Source organism: Ranitomeya imitator, chromosome 1, assembly GCF_032444005.1.
Source record: "Ranitomeya imitator isolate aRanImi1 chromosome 1, aRanImi1.pri, whole genome shotgun sequence".
In the NCBI taxonomy this organism is placed as follows: domain Eukaryota; kingdom Metazoa; phylum Chordata; class Amphibia; order Anura; family Dendrobatidae; genus Ranitomeya; species Ranitomeya imitator.
In genome coordinates this window covers 662,829,400-662,850,248 of record NC_091282.1, presented here as the reverse complement: position 1 = coordinate 662,850,248, position 20,849 = coordinate 662,829,400, and the positions used below count along the sequence as shown (strand labels likewise).

The 20,849-nt window shown below is 45.6% G+C and overlaps 1 protein-coding gene across 2 annotated transcripts in view; it reads right to left on the bottom strand.

Moving 5' to 3' along the window:
• The window catches only part of FSIP1 (fibrous sheath interacting protein 1), an 85,657-nt gene extending 66,883 nt beyond the window's left edge, over positions 1 to 18,774 (bottom strand). For both annotated transcript variants that reach the window (XM_069728978.1, XM_069728983.1), the window contains exons 1-6: positions 18,689 to 18,774; positions 17,190 to 17,376; positions 16,817 to 16,961; positions 16,360 to 16,443; positions 14,444 to 14,610; positions 5,284 to 5,377 (exon numbers count right to left, since the gene is read on the bottom strand). In XM_069728978.1, coding sequence (XP_069585079.1) covers positions 5,284 to 5,377; positions 14,444 to 14,610; positions 16,360 to 16,443; positions 16,817 to 16,961; positions 17,190 to 17,345 — 646 coding nt within the window. In that variant the 5' untranslated portion in view covers positions 17,346 to 17,376; positions 18,689 to 18,774. The remainder of the gene's footprint in view (positions 1 to 5,283; positions 5,378 to 14,443; positions 14,611 to 16,359; positions 16,444 to 16,816; positions 16,962 to 17,189; positions 17,377 to 18,688) is intronic.
• Positions 18,775 to 20,849: the final 2,075 nt, after the last annotated feature.

The following is a 20,849-nucleotide window of genomic DNA, read 5'->3' as shown; positions in this document are numbered from 1 at the left end:
TTGTACTATATATTCAGTATTTTAACACCCCATCTGTGAGAGATTGTAGAGCAAGTGGCAGAAATGGAAGGAGTAATAGCAAATATTGTGACCATCTATGCATCTATCCATCAGGCAGGTTGCTGGCAGGCTTCTTGCTTGTATGCTTCTTGTTGGCACATTGAGGAATGAAGCCACATGGCAAGTTTATATAGTTTTGGGGCTGTCTGGCCAATTGGCTACTAAATACAGATTTGGAGCATGCTCAGTGTAAAAAAACGAAATCCAGCGACGGATTCCATCATTTGACGGACGGAAACGGATCCTGCGCCCATAGGCATTGATTCTAGCCAACGACAGACGCTGCTGGATCCGTTGCTGGCTGACTTTTCAACGCAGACAAAAAACGTTACTTTGTCCGTCCTCTCCAGAGGACGGATAAACAAAGTCGCTGGATCAGTTTTTTTTTTAAAATGACGGATTTTGACAGAAACAAAAAGACTGAAGTGTGAAAGAGGCCTAAAGCTTCTTTCACACTTCCTTTGGCAGGCAGCCGTCAGAATGCGTCGATGTGACGTATCGACGGATGTCTTAAAATAGTGAAAAAACGGATGCAACGCATCCAGTTTCCAGACGGATGCGTCGAAATAGGCGCTGCCTGAATTTGAATGTCCAAAATTTAGAGCGAGAGAGAACAGCAATTTTCCGACGGATCCAGTGCACGACGGATGAAACGGATGGCCATCCATCACAATCCGTCGCTAATACAAGTCTGTGGGAAAATACAGGATCCTGAAGAAAAATTTGAAGGATCCTGTTTTTTCAAAAATCGATGGATTTCGACGGGAGCTAAAAGACGGAAATCGTCTTTCACACTTCCGTCGACACTGTCCCGTCCTAATGCGTCGGGAAGAAGTGCCGACGGATGTCGATAAAATAGTGATACAACGGAGGGAACGCATCCAGTGTTATGACGGATGCGTCGGCTACGCTTTTCCGGTGTAGATATTGGGGGGGGGGGTTTAGAGCGAGAGGGATATTTTTTTCTCCTGCCTTGAAAATCCTTCCGGGCATGCTCAGAGGGGAAAAAACGTGATATGTCGCTGGATTCCTGTGTGTGACGGTCAGCGATGGATCCTGCGTCCATAGGCTTCCATTATAGCCGACGACGGACAGCGCAGGACGATTTTATGACGTGCAGAAAAAACGTTCCTCTGAATGTTTTCTCTCCACGACGGACCGCTATTTTCCGACGGATCCAGCGCACCACAGATGAAACGGATGGCCATCTGTCACAATCCGTCGCTAATACAAGTCTATGGGAAAATGCAGGATCCTGCATTTTCAAAAATCGACGGATTTCGACGTGAGACAAAAGACAGAAGGGTGAAAGAGGCCTAAGCCACAAAAGGTCATTGCTAAAGAAGCCGGCTGTTCACAGATATCCAAGCATATTAATGGAAAGTTGAGTGGAAGGAAAAAGTGTGGTAGAAAAAGGTGCACAAGCAACCGGGATAACAGTAGCCTTGAAAGGATTGTTAAGGAAAGGCCATTCAAAAATTTGGGGGATATTCACAAGGAGTGGACTGCTGCTGGGGTCATTGCTTCAAGAGCCACCACACACAGACGTATCCAGGACATGGGCTACAAGTGTCGCATTCCTTGTGTCAAGCCACTCATGACCAATAGAAGTTTCCACAGTCAGTGATGGTTTGCGGAGCCATGCCATCTGCTGATGTAGGTCCACTGTGTTTTATCAAGACCAAAGTCAGCACAGCCGTCTACCAGGAAATTTTAGAGCACTTCATGCTTCCCTCTGCCGACAAGCTTTTTGGAGATTGAAATTTCATTCTCCAGCAGGACTTGGCACCTGTCCACATTGCCAAAAGGACCAATACTTGGTTTATAAACAACAGTATCACTGTGCTTGATTGACCAGCAAACTCGCCTGACCTTAACTCCTTAGAGAATCTATGGGATATTGTCAAGAGGAAGATGAGAGACACCAGACCCAACAACGCAGACAAGCTGAAGGCTGCTATCAAAGCAACCTGGGCTTCCATAACACCTCAGCAGTGCCGCAGGCTGATCGCCTCCATGCCACGCAGCATTGATGCAGTGGTTGATGCAAAAGAGCCCCGACCAAGTATTCAGTGCATTTACTGAACATACATCTCAGTAGGTCAACATTTCGGTTTTTAAAATCAATTTTCAAGATGGTGTTATAAAGTATTCTAATTTACTGAGATAATGACTTTTGGGTTTTCATTGGCTGTAAGCCATAATCATCAACATTAACAGAAATAAACACTTAATACATCACTCTGTTTGTAATGACTCTATGTAATATACAAGTTTCACTTTTTGTATTGAAGAACTGTGATAAATTAACTTTTTGATGATATTCTAATTTTGTGAGAAGTGCCTGTATGTACTGTTCTGAAGCTGGTCGGGGTCAATGGAGGGCTCAGTTACCTCCTAATCCCAGCCAGCGCTTACAAACTAGACAGCAAGGGTTGTCGGTCTCCTATCTTGAAATTTTAATCAGCAGTACATTGCAAAAGTGCTAGTTTTCACAAGCACTATCTGACAATATGCATTTATGAAAGTTGAATAGTGTCACCGGTCAGATACAGGTGTGTGGAGCTCCATACACCCGGGTGCTGGCTGTGTTATACAGCCGACACCTGACTCAAAGACCTCATTTAGACCTCAGACCGAAAAAAAATCTGAAATCTGAAAAGCTCCATAAACTATAATGTGTACATGTTCTATCCATGAAAACCATGTTAAAAAGGACGTCTGAACGAGGCCTAACAGCCACTGAAGGCTTAACCCTTTAGATGCCACTATCAATCTCTGCTTCATAGGATAGCTTTAAATTTCCTATAAACTGCAATAGTGAAGTGTATGCTTCAAGTGACTAAATGATTGAGGACTAATAACAAACATGAAAAGAGGAGTTGAAGTATTTAAAAATATAAATTTATATTATAAATTATAAAATTAAAACCGCACCTCTTTTCCCAATCTGAACATAAAGTAATAAAAATTAATAAATAAAAATAAGAATAGTTAGTCTCCACAAGTCCACTCTATCACGCAGAAAATGCAAACATTAATACTGGAAATGCCTTTCCTGAGTCAGCCCACCGCTCCGCAAAATGCATTAGAATCTGATCAAAAAGTTGTATGTAACCAACAGCACCAAGAAAAACTTTGACTTGGCAAGAGAAAAAACAAGCCATGATACACAGAAAATTAAAAAAACAAAAAACAGAAACACAAAACAATTATCATTACTTTTTTTTCACCAAAGTTCTGACATTTTTTAAAAGCACGAAAATAAACTCCAAATTTAGCATCGCAGTAATCATATTGCTAAGTCATACAGAGTCATGTGGGGGTGTAAAAAGGACCCCCTCCCTTGGCCAGCGCTGTGCAGATCTGCCGCAAAATTTCACAACACCTTCTGCATACATTGTTAAATAGTTATTTGAGACTGGATGAGGCTGATGTACTTACTTTGAAAATTCATGTCAGAATGGCTGCATAATCCTGATATTAATATGGCCATTTTATGAGTTTAAAAGCAATTTATGAGTCCAGTTCTAGCCAAAGAGGACTGTAGAGACATTTTTACATGGGTTAACACAGTACAGACCCCAGCTTCATCAGGTGTAAGAGTTCTAAGTAATAATGTCTGCCATTTATATTGTGAAATATGTGGACTAGAATCGGTGTGAATTGAATAATGATCTCTGGCTGCTGGACCGAAGCCCTGAGAAAAGCCTCCTTGCACTCAGCATCTACATCTACGGCTCTTTGATTAGCCAGCCGTAGTGAAACATCACATGTAACAATCATGTCACACCAGGCAAGTTCATTAATAGAAGAGCTGCGGATGGTGTCGGGTAAAAAGGCAGTTCTCATTACTCTCATCTAACGGCCACTGGACAAGGTACTGTGAATCAATTCGCACTAATTCCCCTTGGGACAGAGATTCTTTATGTTTGGTTAAACCAAAATCTGTTTTTTATTATTTCATTCAGGAATAGGGCTCCCCTCAGGAGCAGGGCTCCCCTCAGGAGCAGGGCTTCGCTCTGGAGAAGGGCTCCGCTCTGGAGAATGGCTCCGTTCTGGAGAAGGGCTTCCCTCAAGAGCAGGGCTCCGTTCTGGAGTAGGGCTCCCCTCAAGAGCAGGGCGCCGCTCAGGAGTAGGGCTCCCCTCAGGAGCAGAGCTCCCCTCAGGAGTAGGGCTCCCCTCAAGAATAGGGCTTCCCTCAAGAGCAGGGCTTCCCTCAAGAGCAGGGCACCGCTCAGGAGTAGGGCTTCCCTCAGGAGCAGAGCTCCCCTCAGGAGTAGGGCTCCCCTCAAGAGCAGGGCTTCCCTCAAGAGCAGGGCTTCCCTCAAGAGCAGGGCACCGTTCAGGAGTAGGGCTTCCCTCAGGAGCAGAGCTCCCCTCAAGAGCAGGGCGCAGCTCAGGAGTAGGGCTCCCTTCAGCAGAGCTCCCCTCAAGAGCAGGGCTTCCCTCAAGAGCAGGGCGCCGCTCAGGAGTAGGGCTCCCCTCAGGAGCAGAGCTCCCCTCAAGAGCAGGGCTTCCCTCAAGAGCAGGGCGCCTCTCAGGAGTAGGGCTCCCCTCAGGAGCAGAGCTCCCCTCAAGAGCAGGGCTTCCCTCAAGAGCAGGGCGCCGCTCAGGAGTAGGGCTCCCCTCAGGAGCAGAGCTCCCCTCAGGAGTAGGGCTCCCCTCAGGAGTAGGGCTCCCCTCAGGAGAAGGCCTCCGTTCTGGAGAGGGGCTCTCCTCAGAAAGAGGAGTCCACTCTGCAGAAGGGCTCCATTCTGGAGTAGAGCTCTGCTCAGCTGTACGACTCCGCTCAGGAGTACAGCCATCAGTCACACTACACTTTCATGGGAGATAGCACAACTTTTGGGATCTTTTACCAGAGGCAAACATACCGCAAGGGGTTAAAATAAATACAATGTTCTCCATCTTAATTGGACTATGACTTTCTGTCATTCAGCCATATTAAGTCTCCAAAAATCTGAGATCTGGGCACAGTATGCAGGCACAGTGCATGCTGTGAATGGTGTCACTGACATACTAAGCTGCACAGGACTAATCAGTGGAATTATGGATTGACTGTCCATAGCCATGGATAGGAAAAAAATATACTGATCGCAGAGGGTCCAAACACTGAGATCCCTACTGATCTAACAATGGCACTCTGAAGTGGCCTATCTGAAAGAAGCGGTGGTCAGCCATGCGCTCAGACTTCTCCATTCAGCTTGGTTTGATATGACTTACCTTCAGGGTCATCCAACTGTGGAGTCAGCGCCAGAAATTTGTTAGTATTTATGCTCTCCTCATGGCTGCGTGCTGTCGACTGCTGTGACACAAGCTGGGCAAGCAGAAATATGACATGAGAAAAGCACTTAAGGTTTCACAGACTACATCAGTATATGAATTTAAAAAAAAAAATCGTATCGCCTGTCACTTGGCTTCTTCAGGTGCTCAGTTGGATTCTGTATGGAAAATGGGGCAGATCAGCCCAATTGAATGCGTTTAATCCTTGTGTGGATATGAGGTGTTATGGCTGGCAATCAGGCAACACAGCGTGCAGTAATCAGCGCACATACAGAGATCTGGCAAAACCCAAAACAATAGGACGAGCTCTGAGACGTGGAATCTCTGTAGACTGCAGTACCTGATCTATCCTCACACAACTGGAAGCAGCAGTGGATTGCGCCTATCAACTACCTATGCAACTCGGCACTGCCTGAGGAGCTGACTAGCCTGAAGATAGAAATACAAGCCTGACTTACCTCAGAGAAATACCCCAAAGGAATAGGCAGCCCCCACATATAATGACTGTTAGCAAGATGAAAAGACAAACGTAGGAATGAAATAGATTCAGCAAAGTGAGGCCCGATATTCTAGACAGAGCGAGGATAGCAAAGAGAACTATGCAGTCTACAAAAAACCCTAAAACGAAAACCACGCAAAGGGGCAAAAAGACCCACCGTGCCGAACTAACAGCACGGCGGTGCACCCCTTTGCTTCTCAGAGCTTCCAGCAAAAGATAATAACAAGCTGGACAGAAAAAACAGAAAACAAACTAGAAGCACTTATCTAGCAGAGCAGCAGGCCCAAGGAAAGATGCAGTAGCTCAGATCCAACACTGGAACATTGACAAGGAGCAAGGAAGACAGACTCAGGTGGAGCTAAATAGCAAGGCAGCCAACGAGCTCACCAAAACACCTGAGGGAGGAAGCCCAGAGAGTGCAATACCACTTGTGACCACAGAAGTGAACTCAGCCACAGAATTCACAACAGTACCCCCCCCCTTGAGGAGGGGTCACCGAACCCTCACCAGAACCCCCAGGCCGACCAGGATGAGCCACATGAAAGGCACGAACAAGATCTGGGGCATGGACATCAGAGGCAAAAACCCAGGAATTATCTTCCTGAGCATAACCCTTCCATTTGACCAGATACTGGAGTTTCCGTCTAGAGACACGAGAATCCAAAATCTTCTCCACAATATACTCCAATTCCCCCTCCACCAAAACAGGGGCAGGAGGCTCCACAGATGGAACCATAGGTGCCACGTATCTCCTCAACAACGACCTATGGAATACATTATGTATGGAAAAGGAGTCTGGGAGGGTCAGACGAAAAGACACCGGATTGAGAATCTCAGAAATCCTATACGGACCAATAAAACGAGGTTTAAATTTAGGAGAGGAAACCTTCATAGGTATATGACGAGAAGATAACCAAACCAGATCCCCAACACGAAGTCGGGGTCCCACACGGCGTCTGCGATTAGCGAAAAGCTGAGCCTTCTCCTGGGACAAGGTCAAATTGTCCACTACCTGAGTCCAGATCTGCTGCAACCTGTCCACCACATAATCCACACCAGGACAGTCCGAAGACTCAACCTGTCCTGAAGAGAAACGAGGATGGAACCCAGAATTGCAGAAAAATGGAGAGACCAAGGTAGCCGAGCTGGCCCGATTATTAAGGGCGAACTCAGCCAACGGCAAAAATGACACCCAATCATCCTGGTCAGCGGAAACAAAACATCTCAGATATGTTTCCAAGGTCTGATTGGTTCGTTCGGTCTGGCCATTAGTCTGAGGATGGAAGGCCGAGGAAAAAGATAGGTCAATGCCCATCCTACCACAAAAGGCTCGCCAGAACCTCGAGACAAACTGGGAACCTCTGTCAGAAACAATATTCTCAGGAATGCCATGTAAACGAACCACATGCTGGAAGAACAAAGGCACCAAATCAGAGGAGGAAGGCAATTTAACCAAGGGCACCAGATGGACCATTTTAGAAAAGCGATCACAGACCACCCAAATGACAGACATCTTTTGAGAAACGGGAAGGTCAGAAATGAAATCCATCGAAATATGTGTCCAAGGCCTCTTCGGGACCGGCAAGGGCAAAAGCAACCCACTGGCACGTGAACAGCAGGGCTTAGCCCTAGCACAAATTCCACAGGACTGCACAAAAGCACGCACATCCCGTGACAGAGATGGCCACCAGAAGGATCTAGCAACCAACTCCCTGGTACCAAAGATTCCTGGATGACCGGCCAACACCGAACAATGAAGTTCAGAGATAACTTTACTAGTCCACCTATCAGGGACGAACAGTTTCTCGGCCGGACAACGATCAGGTTTATTAGCCTGAAATTTCTGCAACACTCTCCGCAAATCAGGGGAGATGGCAGACACAATGACTCCTTCCTTGAGGATACTCGCCGGCTCAGATAACCCCGGAGAGTCGGGCACAAAACTCCTAGACAGAGCATCCGCCTTCACATTTTTAGAGCCCGGAAGATATGAAATCACAAAATCAAAACGAGCAAAAAATAACGACCAACGGGCCTGTCTAGGATTCAAGCGCTTGGCAGACTCAAGATAAGTAAGGTTCTTATGATCAGTCAAAACCACCACGCGATGCTTAGCACCCTCAAGCCAATGACGCCACTCCTCGAATGCCCACTTCATGGCCAGCAACTCTCGGTTGCCCACATCATAATTACGCTCAGCAGCAGAAAATTTCCTGGAAAAGAAAGCACATGGTTTGAACACTGAGCAACCAGAACCTCTCTGTGACAAAACCGCCCCTGCACCAATCTCAGAAGCATCAACCTCGACCTGGAACGGAAGAGAAACATCAGGTTGACACAACACAGGGGCACAGCAAAAACGACGCTTCAACTCCTGAAAAGCTTCCACGGCAGCAGAAGACCAATTAACCAAATCAGCACCCTTCTTGGTCAAATCGGTCAATGGTCTGGCAATGCTAGAAAAATTACAGATGAAGCGACGATAAAAATTAGCAAAGCCCAGGAATTTCTGCAAACTTTTTAGAGATGTCGGCTGAGTCCAATCCTGGATGGCCTGAACCTTAACCGGATCCATCTCGATAGTAGAAGGGGAAAAGATGAACCCCAAAAATGAAACTTTCTGCACACCGAAGAGACACTTTGATCCCTTCACGAACAAGGAATTAGCACGCAGTACCTGGAAAACCATTCTGACTTGCTTCACATGAGACTCCCAATCATCTGAGAAGATCAAAATGTCATCCAAGTAAACAATCAAGAATTTATCCAGATACTCACGGAAAATGTCATGCATAAAAGACTGAAAAACAGATGGAGCATTGGCAAGTCCGAACGGCATCACCAGATACTCAAAATGACCCTCGGGCGTATTAAATGCCGTTTTCCATTCATCTCCCTGCCTGATTCTCACCAGATTATACGCACCACGAAGATCAATCTTAGTAAACCAACTAGCCCCCTTAATCCGAGCAAACAAGTCAGAAATCAATGGCAAGGGATACTGAAACTTAACAGTGATCTTATTAAGAAGGCGGAAATCAATACACGGTCTTAGCGAACCATCCTTCTTGGCTACAAAAAAGAACCCTGCTCCCAATGGTGACGACGATGGGCGAATATGTCCCTTCTCCAGGGACTCCTTCACATAACTGCGCATAGCGGTGTGTTCAGGTACGGACAAATTAAATAAACGACCCTTAGGGAATTTACTACCAGGAATCAAATCGATAGCACAATCACAATTCCTATGCGGAGGAAGGGCATCAGACTTGGACTCTTCAAATACATCCTGAAAGTCCGACAAGAACTCTGGGATGTCAGAAGGGATGGATGACGAAATAGACAAAAATGGAACATCACCATGTACTCCCTGACAACCCCAGCTGGTTACCGACATAGAGTTCCAATCCAATACTGGATTATGGGTTTGTAGCCATGGCAACCCCAACACGACCACATCATGCAAATTATGCAGTACCAAAAAGCGAATAACTTCCTGATGTGCAGGAGCCATGCACATGGTCAGCTGGGCCCAGTACTGAGGCTTATTCTTGGCCAGAGGTGTAGCATCAATTCCTCTCAACGGAATAGGACACCGCAAAGGCTCCAAGAAAAATCCACAACGTTTAGCATAATCCAAATCCATCAGATTCAGGGCAGCGCCTGAATCCACAAACGCCATGACAGAATATGATGACAAAGAGCACATTAAGGTAATGGACAAAAGGAATTTGGACTGTACAGTACCAATAACGGCAGAGCTATCGAACCGCCTAGTGCGTTTAGGACAATTAGAAATAGCATGAGTAGAATCACCACAATAGAAACACAGTCTGTTCAGACGTCTGTGTTCGTGCCGTTCTACTTTAGTCATAGTCCTGTCGCACTGCATAGGCTCAGGCTTACTCTCAGACAATACCGCCAGATGGTGCACAGATTTACGCTCGCGCAAGCGACGACCGATCTGAATGGCCAAGGACATAGACTCATTCAAACCAGCAGGCATAGGAAATCCCACCATTACATCCTTAAGAGCTTCAGAGAGACCCTTTCTGAACAAAGCCGCTAGTGCAGATTCATTCCACAGAGTGAGTACTGACCATTTTCTAAATTTCTGACAATATACTTCTACATCATCCTGACCCTGGCATAAAGCCAGCAGATTTTTCTCAGCTTGATCCACTGAATTAGGCTCATCGTAAAGCAATCCCAGCGCCTGGAAAAATGCATCAACATTACTCAATGCAGAATCTCCTGGTGCAAGAGAAAACGCCCAGTCCTGTGGGTCGCCGCGCAAAAAAGAAATAATAATCAAAACCTGTTGAATAGGATTACCAGAAGAATGAGGTTTCAAGGCCAAAAATAGCTTACAATTATTTCTGAAGCTCAGGAACTTAGTTCTGTCACCAAAAAACAAATCAGGAATCGGAATTCTTGGTTCTAGCATCGATTTCTGATCAATAGTATCTTGAATCTTTTGTACATTTACAACGAGATTATCCATTGAGGAGCACAGAGCCTGAATATCCATGTCCACAGCTGTGTCCTGAAGCACTCTAATGTCTAGGGGAAAAAAAAGACTGAAGACAGAGCTAAGAAAAAAAAATGATGTCAGGATTTCTTTTTTCCCTCTATTGGAAATCATTGAATGGCTCCTTGTACTGTTATGGCTGGCAATCAGGCAACACAGCGTGCAGTAATCAGCGCACATACAGAGATCTGGCAATAACCAAAAACAATAGGACGAGCTCTGAGACGTGGAATCTCTGTAGACTGCAGTACCTGATCTATCCTCACACAACTGGAAGCAGCAGTGGATTGCGCCTATCAACTACCTATGCAACTCGGCACTGCCTGAGGAGCTGACTAGCCTGAAGATAGAAATACAAGCCTGACTTACCTCAGAGAAATACCCCAAAGGAATAGGCAGCCCCCACATATAATGACTGTTAGCAAGATGAAAAGACAAACGTAGGAATGAAATAGATTCAGCAAAGTGAGGCCCGATATTCTAGACAGAGCGAGGATAGCAAAGAGAACTATGCAGTCTACAAAAAACCCTAAAACGAAAACCACGCAAAGGGGCAAAAAGACCCACCGTGCCGAACTAACAGCACGGCGGTGCACCCCTTTGCTTCTCAGAGCTTCCAGCAAAAGATAATAACAAGCTGGACAGAAAAAACAGAAAACAAACTAGAAGCACTTATCTAGCAGAGCAGCAGGCCCAAGGAAAGATGCAGTAGCTCAGATCCAACACTGGAACATTGACAAGGAGCAAGGAAGACAGACTCAGGTGGAGCTAAATAGCAAGGCAGCCAACGAGCTCACCAAAACACCTGAGGGAGGAAGCCCAGAGACTGCAATACCACTTGTGACCACAGAAGTGAACTCAGCCACAGAATTCACAACAATGAGGCCCCGCAAACTGCACATCTTCAGTGAAAATCCAAGTGATTTCTTTCACACAGCTTTCAGTAAAATTTACAAGATGCAAATCTGACACATGAACAACCTCTCACAGAGTAGTATACATAAAGGTGCATAGCATATTTGGGACACCTATTGATGCCCTGTATGAAGGGGCCATGTTGTTCTATAAAATGCTTGGTTTCGCCTTTTATTTCATGAACATCCAACATTACAAACTTGTGATTATATTCTGGAGATCATTGAAAAACAACTGAGCCCCTGAGGAAGCGGACAGACCGGGGAAACACGTGGAGATCTTGTACCGTAAATGCACTGCTGAAATTATACTTTTATATTTGGTATAACTGGGTTTATTCACCATGAATTATTGCTTTGCTTTGTGTTCATTACTTTTTACATATTTTCTGGCCTGAGACTAAATTATTTTTTTTATTGTTTCTAATCGCTTGAATAGGAACCACGTTTCTCCAGATATGCATGTAGGGGTTATTCAACTGTTGTGGCTTGGCATTACACAACTTGAGGTTTGTTATAATGCTCTTTACTGGATGTGCCATCTCCCCCCATATCAGTGTGCTTTATTCTTGTACGAGTCAAAATGTTGTATAACCTCCATGCACCAGATCAGTCTTATATATACACACACGGGTGCATCTCACAAAATTAGAATATCATCAAAAAGTTAATTTATTTCAGTTCTTCAATACAAAAAGTGAAACTCGTATATTACATAGAGTCACTACAAACAGAGTGATCTATTTCACGTGTTTATTTATGTTACTGTTGATGATTATGGCTTGCAGCCAATGAAAACTCAAAAGTCATTATCTCAGTAAATTAGAATACTTTATAACATCAGCGTGAAAAAATGATTTTAAAAACCGAAATGTTTGCCTACTAAAATGTATGTTCAGTAAATGCACTCAGTACTTGGTCGGGCTCCTTTTGCATCAATTACTGCATCAATGCTGCGTGGCATGGAGGCGATCAGCCTGTGGCACTGCTGAGGTGTTATGGAAGCCCAGGTTGTTTTGATAGCAGCCTTCAGCTCGTCTGCATTGTTGGGTCTGGTGTCTCATCTTCCTCTTGACAATTCCCCATAGATTCTCTACGGGGTTAAGGTCAGGCGAGTTTGCTGCCAATCAAGCACAGTGATACTGTTGTTTATAAACCAGGTATTGGTCCTTTTGGCAATGTGGACAGGTGCCAAGTCCTGCTGGAGAATGAAATTTCCATCTCCAAAAAGCTTGTCGGCAGGAGGAAGCATGAAGTGCTCTAAAATTTCCTGGTAGACGCCTGCGCTGACTTTGGTCAGCACAATGGACCTACACCAGCAGATGACATGGCTCCCCAAACCATCACTGATTGTGGAAACTTCACACTAGACCTTGGAAATCAAGGTCCCAGATTCTGGAGTAAAGGTACCTTCACACTGAGAAACTTTACAATGAGAACGACAACAATCCGTGACGTTGCAGCGTCCTGGATAGTGATCTCGTTGTGTTTGACACGCAGCAGCGATCTGGATCCCGCTGTGACATCGCTGGTCGTAGCTGAAAGTCCGGAACTTTATTTGGTCGTCAGGTCGGCGTGATTCGTCATGTTTGACAGCAAAAGCAACGATGCCTGTAATGGTTTTTCATGGAGCTAACAACCAGCGAGAATGATAAGTTCGTCACTGGATCGCTCCTGCATCGTTCTGGAGCTGCTGTGTTTGACGTCTCTACAGCGACCCAAACAGCGACGCTGCAGCGATCGGCTCGTTGTCTATATCGCTGCAGCGTTGCTGAGTGTGACGGTACCTTTAGAGTGGAGAGACAGACAATCCAAGCTGCTTGACGTCTTGTGTGAAGTATCCACAATCAGTGATGGTTTGGGGAGCCATGCCATCTGCTGGTGTAGGTCCACTGTGTTTTATCAAGACCAAAGTCAGCGCAGCCGTCTACCAGGAAATTTTAGAGCACTTCATGCTTCCCTCTGCCGACAAGCTTTTTGGAGATAGAAATGTAATTCTCTAGCAGGACTTGGCACCTGTCCTCACTGCCAAAAGCACCAATACCTGGTTTATAAACAACAGTATCACTGTGCTTGATTGGCAGCAGACTCCTCTGACCTTAACCCCATAAACAATCTATGGGGTATTGTCAAGAGGATGATGAGACACCAGACCCAACAATGCAGAGGAGCTGAAGGCTACTATCAAAGCAACCTGGGCTTCCATAACCCCTCAGCAGTGCCACAGGCTGATCGCCTCCATGCCACAAAGCATTGATGCAGTAATTGATGGAAAAGGAGTCCGACCAAATATTGAGTGCATTTACTGAACATACATCTCAGTAGGCCAACATTTCAGAGTTTAAAATAATTTTTCAAGCTGGTGTTATAAAGTATTCTAATTTACTGAGATAATGACTTTTGGGTTTTCACTGGCTGTAAGCCATAATCATCAACATTACCAGAAATAAACACTTATAATAGATCTCTCTGCTTTGTAATAACTCTATATAATATTTGAGGTTCACTTTTTGTATTGAAGAACTGAAATAAATTAACTTTTTGATGATATTCTAATTTTGTGAGATGCACGTGTGCGTGTCTCTATGTATAATATTCCCCCTCCCCCCGAGGTCTCCTGCTTATTTCCAGTCACCCTGCGATCACATGACCGCTGGGTCCGGATGAGGAAGGGTCGGCAGCGCTAACTATACTGTATACACAGCCCTTGTTCGGGGCTTTCTATAGGGGCAGACATTGTAATAAACCGTCTCTGCCTTCTCAATGGGAGTCCGGCTGTGTCAGGTAAATGGCTCCTCACTCTTGAAGCCACATGATCTCATGCAGCTTTAGATCATCACCGCAGATTAACAGGCGGATGGCATGGATGTTTTAAGTCTTTGAGGGTACAATTTATAAAGGGCAAATGGTGGTGAGATAATACTGTAGTGCTGGAAATATCCTGTACAAAAATGAAAGCCCCCCCGAACAGTATCACTATGGGCCTCATCCTGAGTAATGGCGCACAACTGCATCTTTAAATGCCCTTACCCCACGAAATCAAGGCTCTTGCAGCGTCTTGGCATCAGAGTGAAGTGTCCCCCTCTCCTTGCTTTCTAGACCCCTGACTTTGCCAGTCTGCCCTCTACTTTATCGGTACGGGGAACACTTTACTACCTGGAGTTCTTCCCACAGTTGTTTTCGGATCTCCAGACCATGAGCTTTAACCTCCTTTTCCTTCGCCATCTTCTTCAGTAAGATTTCATCCAGAACTTTCATCTTCTTAATGGCTTTTTCCAGTTTCGGTTCAATGTCCTCTGTACTTGGAGACTGCTGATGGGGACCTGCCAAGACAAAGTCAAAACGAAGGCTCATAGAAACCCCCGTGTTCAGGTAGTGAAATCTAGTTCCCATGTTGCCCACTTTTGATAGTGACACAATAATCCAAGATCTTGAAGTCCAATGTCTCTGATGCTATGCAGCACCCCATTCGGGACTTTATCATTAAGGGGTACTTTAACTAGAAACCTTTTTTACCTATCCAATGGACAGATCAAAAACATTAAATTGGTTGGGACCATCTCGAATTTCTAGACCAGGGGTTGTGCATGCATGTAACGCTTGTGCATGCACACTGATACTCAATACACACTCTATATAAGTGTGAAGACAGCCATCTTGGAGACTAGTGGGGGTCTACAGCTGGCTGAGATATAAGTTTCCTGAACCCAGAGGAGGCAAAGTCTCATGTGTAAGGGGACTATCAAGTGTCCTCAATCCTTAATGGGGTTGTTCAGGCTAAGGATATCGAGGACCTATCCTTAGGAGACGTCACTAATATCAGATCAGCTGAGATCCGACACCCCCACCTCTTTGGTTTTTATTAGCTCTGGTGGTGGTCGGCTGTAAACAGGGAATGGCACTGACCAGCACAGTGCAATTCGCAATGTAGTGTGAAGCTAAAAACAGCTATCTGGTGTCAGACCCCCATCAATCTGATGACGACCTATCCTAAAAGTCCTCATACACTTAACATCGGCTGAATGATATTGGCAATGTGTACGATGGCCTCAGAACCCTTCCCCGACAGATGATTTTGAGCCTCTGAGTCAAAAATATAACTACGGGCCAAACGATCAGCTGAACCATTGCTTAGCCAGAGGCTATCTTTTGTCCATGAGGCCTTTAAGGATCAATATCACTTTAAGCCCTCCATATAAAAGTAGGCCACTAATTTCATAACGATTGGCTGACCAGCTAATGTGGGGCCTCCTGACAGCATCTGTTCGGGGAAGGATAATTTTATTCTTGAACAACATAAGCCCCTGCCGAAAATGTCTGGCGGCAGCGTACTCTGCAGAATGTTCAGGTGTATGAGGGAGGTAGCGATCAGCTGACCGTTATCGAAGGTGTATGGGCAGTAGAGATGGTGGGAATCGATCCAGGTATCTCTTCTTTTGATCCGCCATGCTGCAATGATGACGTTGTAAGGCCAGCTAATCACAAAAAGAGTCAGGGATGCCATCACCATCACATAAGAGGCGGTTCTTAGTCCCCCGTCCCAGTGGGGGTGTCATTTTATGGCAGTTTGGGGGGAAATAACAGTTGGCCCAATGATCATTCAATGAAGCCCATGTAGCTCCTGGAGCCGACAGTGATCTCCATACATAATTAGTTCAGTCCCGGTGGTTTAAACAATTCCTTTTCCTTCGGATCTCAGACATTTTGATGTGGTCTACAGAAAAAGCATCTCTGTGCCACATATAAAGATATCGCCATGTGCTGCCCATATGCCCTCGGCATCAGCCTGACTGCAGATCGTTAGTATCAAAGCCCGACTTCTGAGAAGTGGCCGCCAAGCGTCTTATTACAGTACGTCTCATCTGCTATTTGATCACAACTGTTCGCATTTCTTTTTCATTTCCATTTTATTCATGCCTCATTATGATGAAGGTTTAGTGACTCTTTTTCATAGAATTGTTATCAAGTGCGATGGTGAAAGCGATCAAAGCCGTCGTCGCTATGTGGGTGAATAGGTCACACAGCGCAGGCAGATGTCCTAAGAGACCCCCTGACCAGACCCTCCTAGTTACCTTCCGCACATCCATCACCAGCTTTCTTGGCAGAAGAATTGTCGTGAAATTCATCTTTACATTCTTCGTTCACAAAACTGGGAACTAAAGGCGAAAAACAGCACAGTTCATTATACATTTAACGTACAAAACTCTTAAAGGGATCGGCCAGCCCTTAAAGGGAGGTAGCTGTACCAACACCAAGCTGGATGTCCAGGGGTTACACCTTGAAGCTCGGCCCTTTGTATTGACCCAGGCAGATAAATAATGATAGAGATTGATAATTAGAATAGTGTACCATTTCAGCCCGCCCCCTCCCCCCACTCTACCATCTCAGCCACGATCCTCTTCCAGGACAGATTTTACATCTTGTGGTTTATGAGTTACCGACAGCCCAAAATGCGTCACATTTCTTAAGAGGTGTGGACCTTTTAGTATGAAGTGTGGATCTTATATATTACCCCCCCTAAGCGTCTACCTGGATCCTCTCGTGTGCCGCTCATCCTATCTTGCACACTGGTCCTTGTAGAGCTCCTTGAGGTCTTCTGATCACCCGGGTCTTCAGGAGATGGTGCAGGAGAAGACTCTTCTTCATCATCTGAAGTTGGCGTAAAGTCCCACTGCTGATCAGGAGACATGGGACTATCCTATTACTATACCTCCTGATAAAACTGACAAATGTGACCACCTTAACCTTAAAGGTGACAACACGGACTGGTGGCAATAGTTAAAAAACAGATTGATGAATGAGATTGGACTCTGAAACGCGTTGGTGTTTTTGAAAATAAAAGAAGACTCGGGAGTGCCACGTGCACAAAGTGAAATGCTCCCTGTGAACCATGACCTCTTACCTGCGATGTTCCCCCTGGTTCTGGGGTTAACACTTCCAAGCACAGAGACGAGTTCACTTTCTGTTTATCCACTTGGAACAAGCGACTTCCAGGACGGGAACGAGATGCGGTGGCAGGTCTGGAAATGTCCTCCAAGCTTCCCTTCATGATATCCATCTTGACTAGTAGCAGAACTAAGAGCTCTGACCTGAAACGTTAAAATCGTCCGATAAAGTACAAGACCCGACCTTAAGATATGTAAGAACGGCTACCCTCTAATACCTACAGCCGGTCATGTTCTTCCACCAAACTCCCCCTCCGTGTCTGTATGGACCTTGTGCACTGGGCACAGTCATGGAGGACAGAAAAGGGTCTTCCCCAAACTGTCCCTATAAGGTTGGAAGCCACAATTTTCCACAATGTCTTGTGCTGAAGAATTAAGATTTCCCTTCACTGGAACTAAGGGGCCGAGGTCGCCCCCTGGTAACACCCCATGACATTACCCTCCTCCGCCATCTGTACAGAGGGTGCAATGCAGTCAGGGGGTAACGTTCTCCTGGAATCACCAAACCCAGACTCCTATATCGGATAGAAGAGAGATCCATCACTGCACAGACCACGTTTCCTCCAGAGTCCAGTGGTGGCGGCTTTACACCACTCCATCCGACGCTCAGCATTGTGCTTGGTGATGTACGGCCGCATGAAGTTGCTCAAGGGAGCAGTGTTTGTGCTGATGTTATACCAGAGGATGTCTGGACAGTTATGGGGTCAGAAGGGTGTTGGTGATTTTTCTACCCTCACTCTTTAACGGTATGGGGTCTCCACTTCGTGGCTGAGTTGCTGCGGTTCCTTCCACTTCTTAATAATATGACTCATATGATGGGGAAGAATTAGGAGGGAAGAAATGTATTTTTTAGGGAGCCTGAACCTGTTGTGATCATTAAATCGCTCGTCCAATACCGGAGTACAGCAGTGTATAGGGTAACACTCCTATAGGAGGACCATGATGGCAGTGTCGGGAGCCTTCATCCGGACCCCCAGCTCTCCTAGTAACCCATCACTGCCTCGCGATCGCGTCATAGGGTGTCGATGGGAGCCGGTAATGCCGAGCACCACCACGTCATGTCAGAGATTGACAGCAGCGGTAACATCTCTAGACTGATGCCAGCACTGTACAATGTGGCAGAGCCGGTCTCTGCCCCTCAGGCCTCTCCACACCCCATCACCCCACTGCTAAGTACAGGATATTGCAGGATAAAGAATATAGAACCCTATCCGGCGTCACAGCGTCAGGCAGAAGCCGATCTACCAAAATATAACATGAAGGAACCGGATCAGTAAATGTAGGAAAGAGAGAAAAATCAAAAAGGGAAAATGTACAAGGTATCGGTCCTGGCAGAAGGGGAGGGGAACAAGGGGTTAAGTATCGGCGGTGTGCTAATAAGCTCTATGAGCGGCTGTATAGGGGCAATGCAAGAATCATGGCGGCGAGAGGAGCACAGAGCCGCCGTGATACGTACACGGTGCGCGGCCTCCTCCTCCCGCTCAGCCGCCGCAGCAGCGCTTCATCGCCGTAGCTCCTGCAGGCGTCCTTTGTTGCTAGGTTACCGTCAACACCGTGCGGGGAAGAAAATCACGTGATCAATCACAGTGGCCGCAGAGGATCAAGATTAGCAAACGCGTTTCAGAATTCACATTCTCGACCTTTTTTTTTTTTCAATAGACGATGGAAATCATTAACCAAATCATCTAATACATCACAAAAATTGCCTCCAGATATTCCCTGACGGAAATATGGTGGAAACGGAGGACCTCAATTGCCAAAACTGGCCTTGTGGCCCCCCTACCAACCAGAGCGCAGCTTTCATTTTTAAAACTGCTCTGGGAAAATGAAAGCTTAGCTCCCATTGGTTGCTGGGGCATCTTCTACGACGTGACCCCCTAGAGATATTTACGCCATACTTAGGCTATTATTCACATGCAGCGTTTTTGCTGCATTTCTTTTATGCAAATGAAAAGCTGCTTTAAGCCGTAAAAGGTATATACAGACTATGGCGGAAAACATGTATATACATCCGTCATGCATGCTCAACACCACGTGGAAGAGCAAAAAACAGAGATGAAAATCAAAGGACCCTCCAGCATAGAAGCCTGATCACCCAACAAAGAAAATGGAGATCAAGTCCATAAATTTAAAAAGGTATACATTTATTACAACAGTAAAGATTTTGTCCACACAAGGTCCATGATAATATAATAACATACAGGTTTCAGCGGATACAACAGGTGGAAAAGAAACGATGGGTATGCCAGAGATTTACCACATATCTTATGAAATAAAGTGCTGTATTATAGAGGGAAAAGATGAACAAGAGGAAGGGTGATGGATGTAACACCGAGTAGCAGAAGGGTCAGTGCTCTGTCAATATCATGACCCCCCATACCCTGGACATCTTACCCATAATGTGGTATCGTTTGGCTTCCCAGCGTGCAGCCCCAACGCGCGTTTCGCACCCCCTGATGAAGCCAACACGAAACGCGCGTTGGGGCTGCACGCTGGGAAGCCAAACGATACCACATTATGGGTAAGATGTCCAGGGTATGGGGGGTCATGATATTGACAGAGCACTGACCCTTCTGCTACTCGGTGTTACATCCATCACCCTTCCTCTTGTTCATCTTTTCCCTCTATAATACAGCACTTTATTTCATAAGATACGTGGTAAATCTCTGGCATACCCATCGTTTCTTTTCCACCTGTTGTATCCGCTGAAACCTGTATGTTATTATATTATCATGGACCTTGTGTGGACAAAATCTTTACTGTTGTCATAAATGTATACCTTTTTAAATTTATGGACTTGAACTCCATTTTCTCTATTGGGGGATAAGGCTTTTCTACAGTAAAAGCTAGGATCCTCCGGCAATCTCCTGCACACTTGTTTGTTTTTCCCCCGACTGATTTGCATTTCTTAATGTGAAGCGTCACTTCGTTCCACGTTTTTGCAGTTTTGCACAGATGGCGAAACAAAGCAGAAAAAGACCAACAAACATATTTTTGTGATGTTTTGGATGAATAAGCCTACAGCCTGCAGTGATCCTCCACTTACTGACCAGCTCTCCCCTCTCCTAGTATATCTTCCCTCGTCCCCTGTAGACTGAGCCCTCGGGGGCAGGGTCTTCTCTCCTCCTGTACTTGTGTCTGTCTTCTGTTGCTCATGCTTAGTTGTATTTGTCTATATTTGCCCCCTTTTCACATATAAAACGCCATGGAATAAATGGCTATAAAATGTACAATAATAATAAACGTCCCTTTATTGAACATATAATCTGATCTGCACCAACACACAGCAAAAATGCTGAAAACTTGGCGCACTGAACGCAGCTCCTATTGCCAGGAGAGCAGATGTTGGCAGCCGAAAAAAAAAACCGTGTGTGAACGCGGCCTAAATCCCACTTGTCCTACGACCCATTTAACCCTTCAGCGACCCAGCAATTGTCTTTTGCAGGCCAAGTTGTGGCGTCGGATGGCGCCATTGCTGCACATTGTGTTAAAAACAGGAAAAAAAAATCCTCGACTTTACAGAATCGGGGAAGCGCAGGGTTTGTTTTTACAGTCTATTTAACCCCATGTTTGACGTTGCAGCTCTCACAGTTTTCCTGGTTTTCTTCCACGATAAT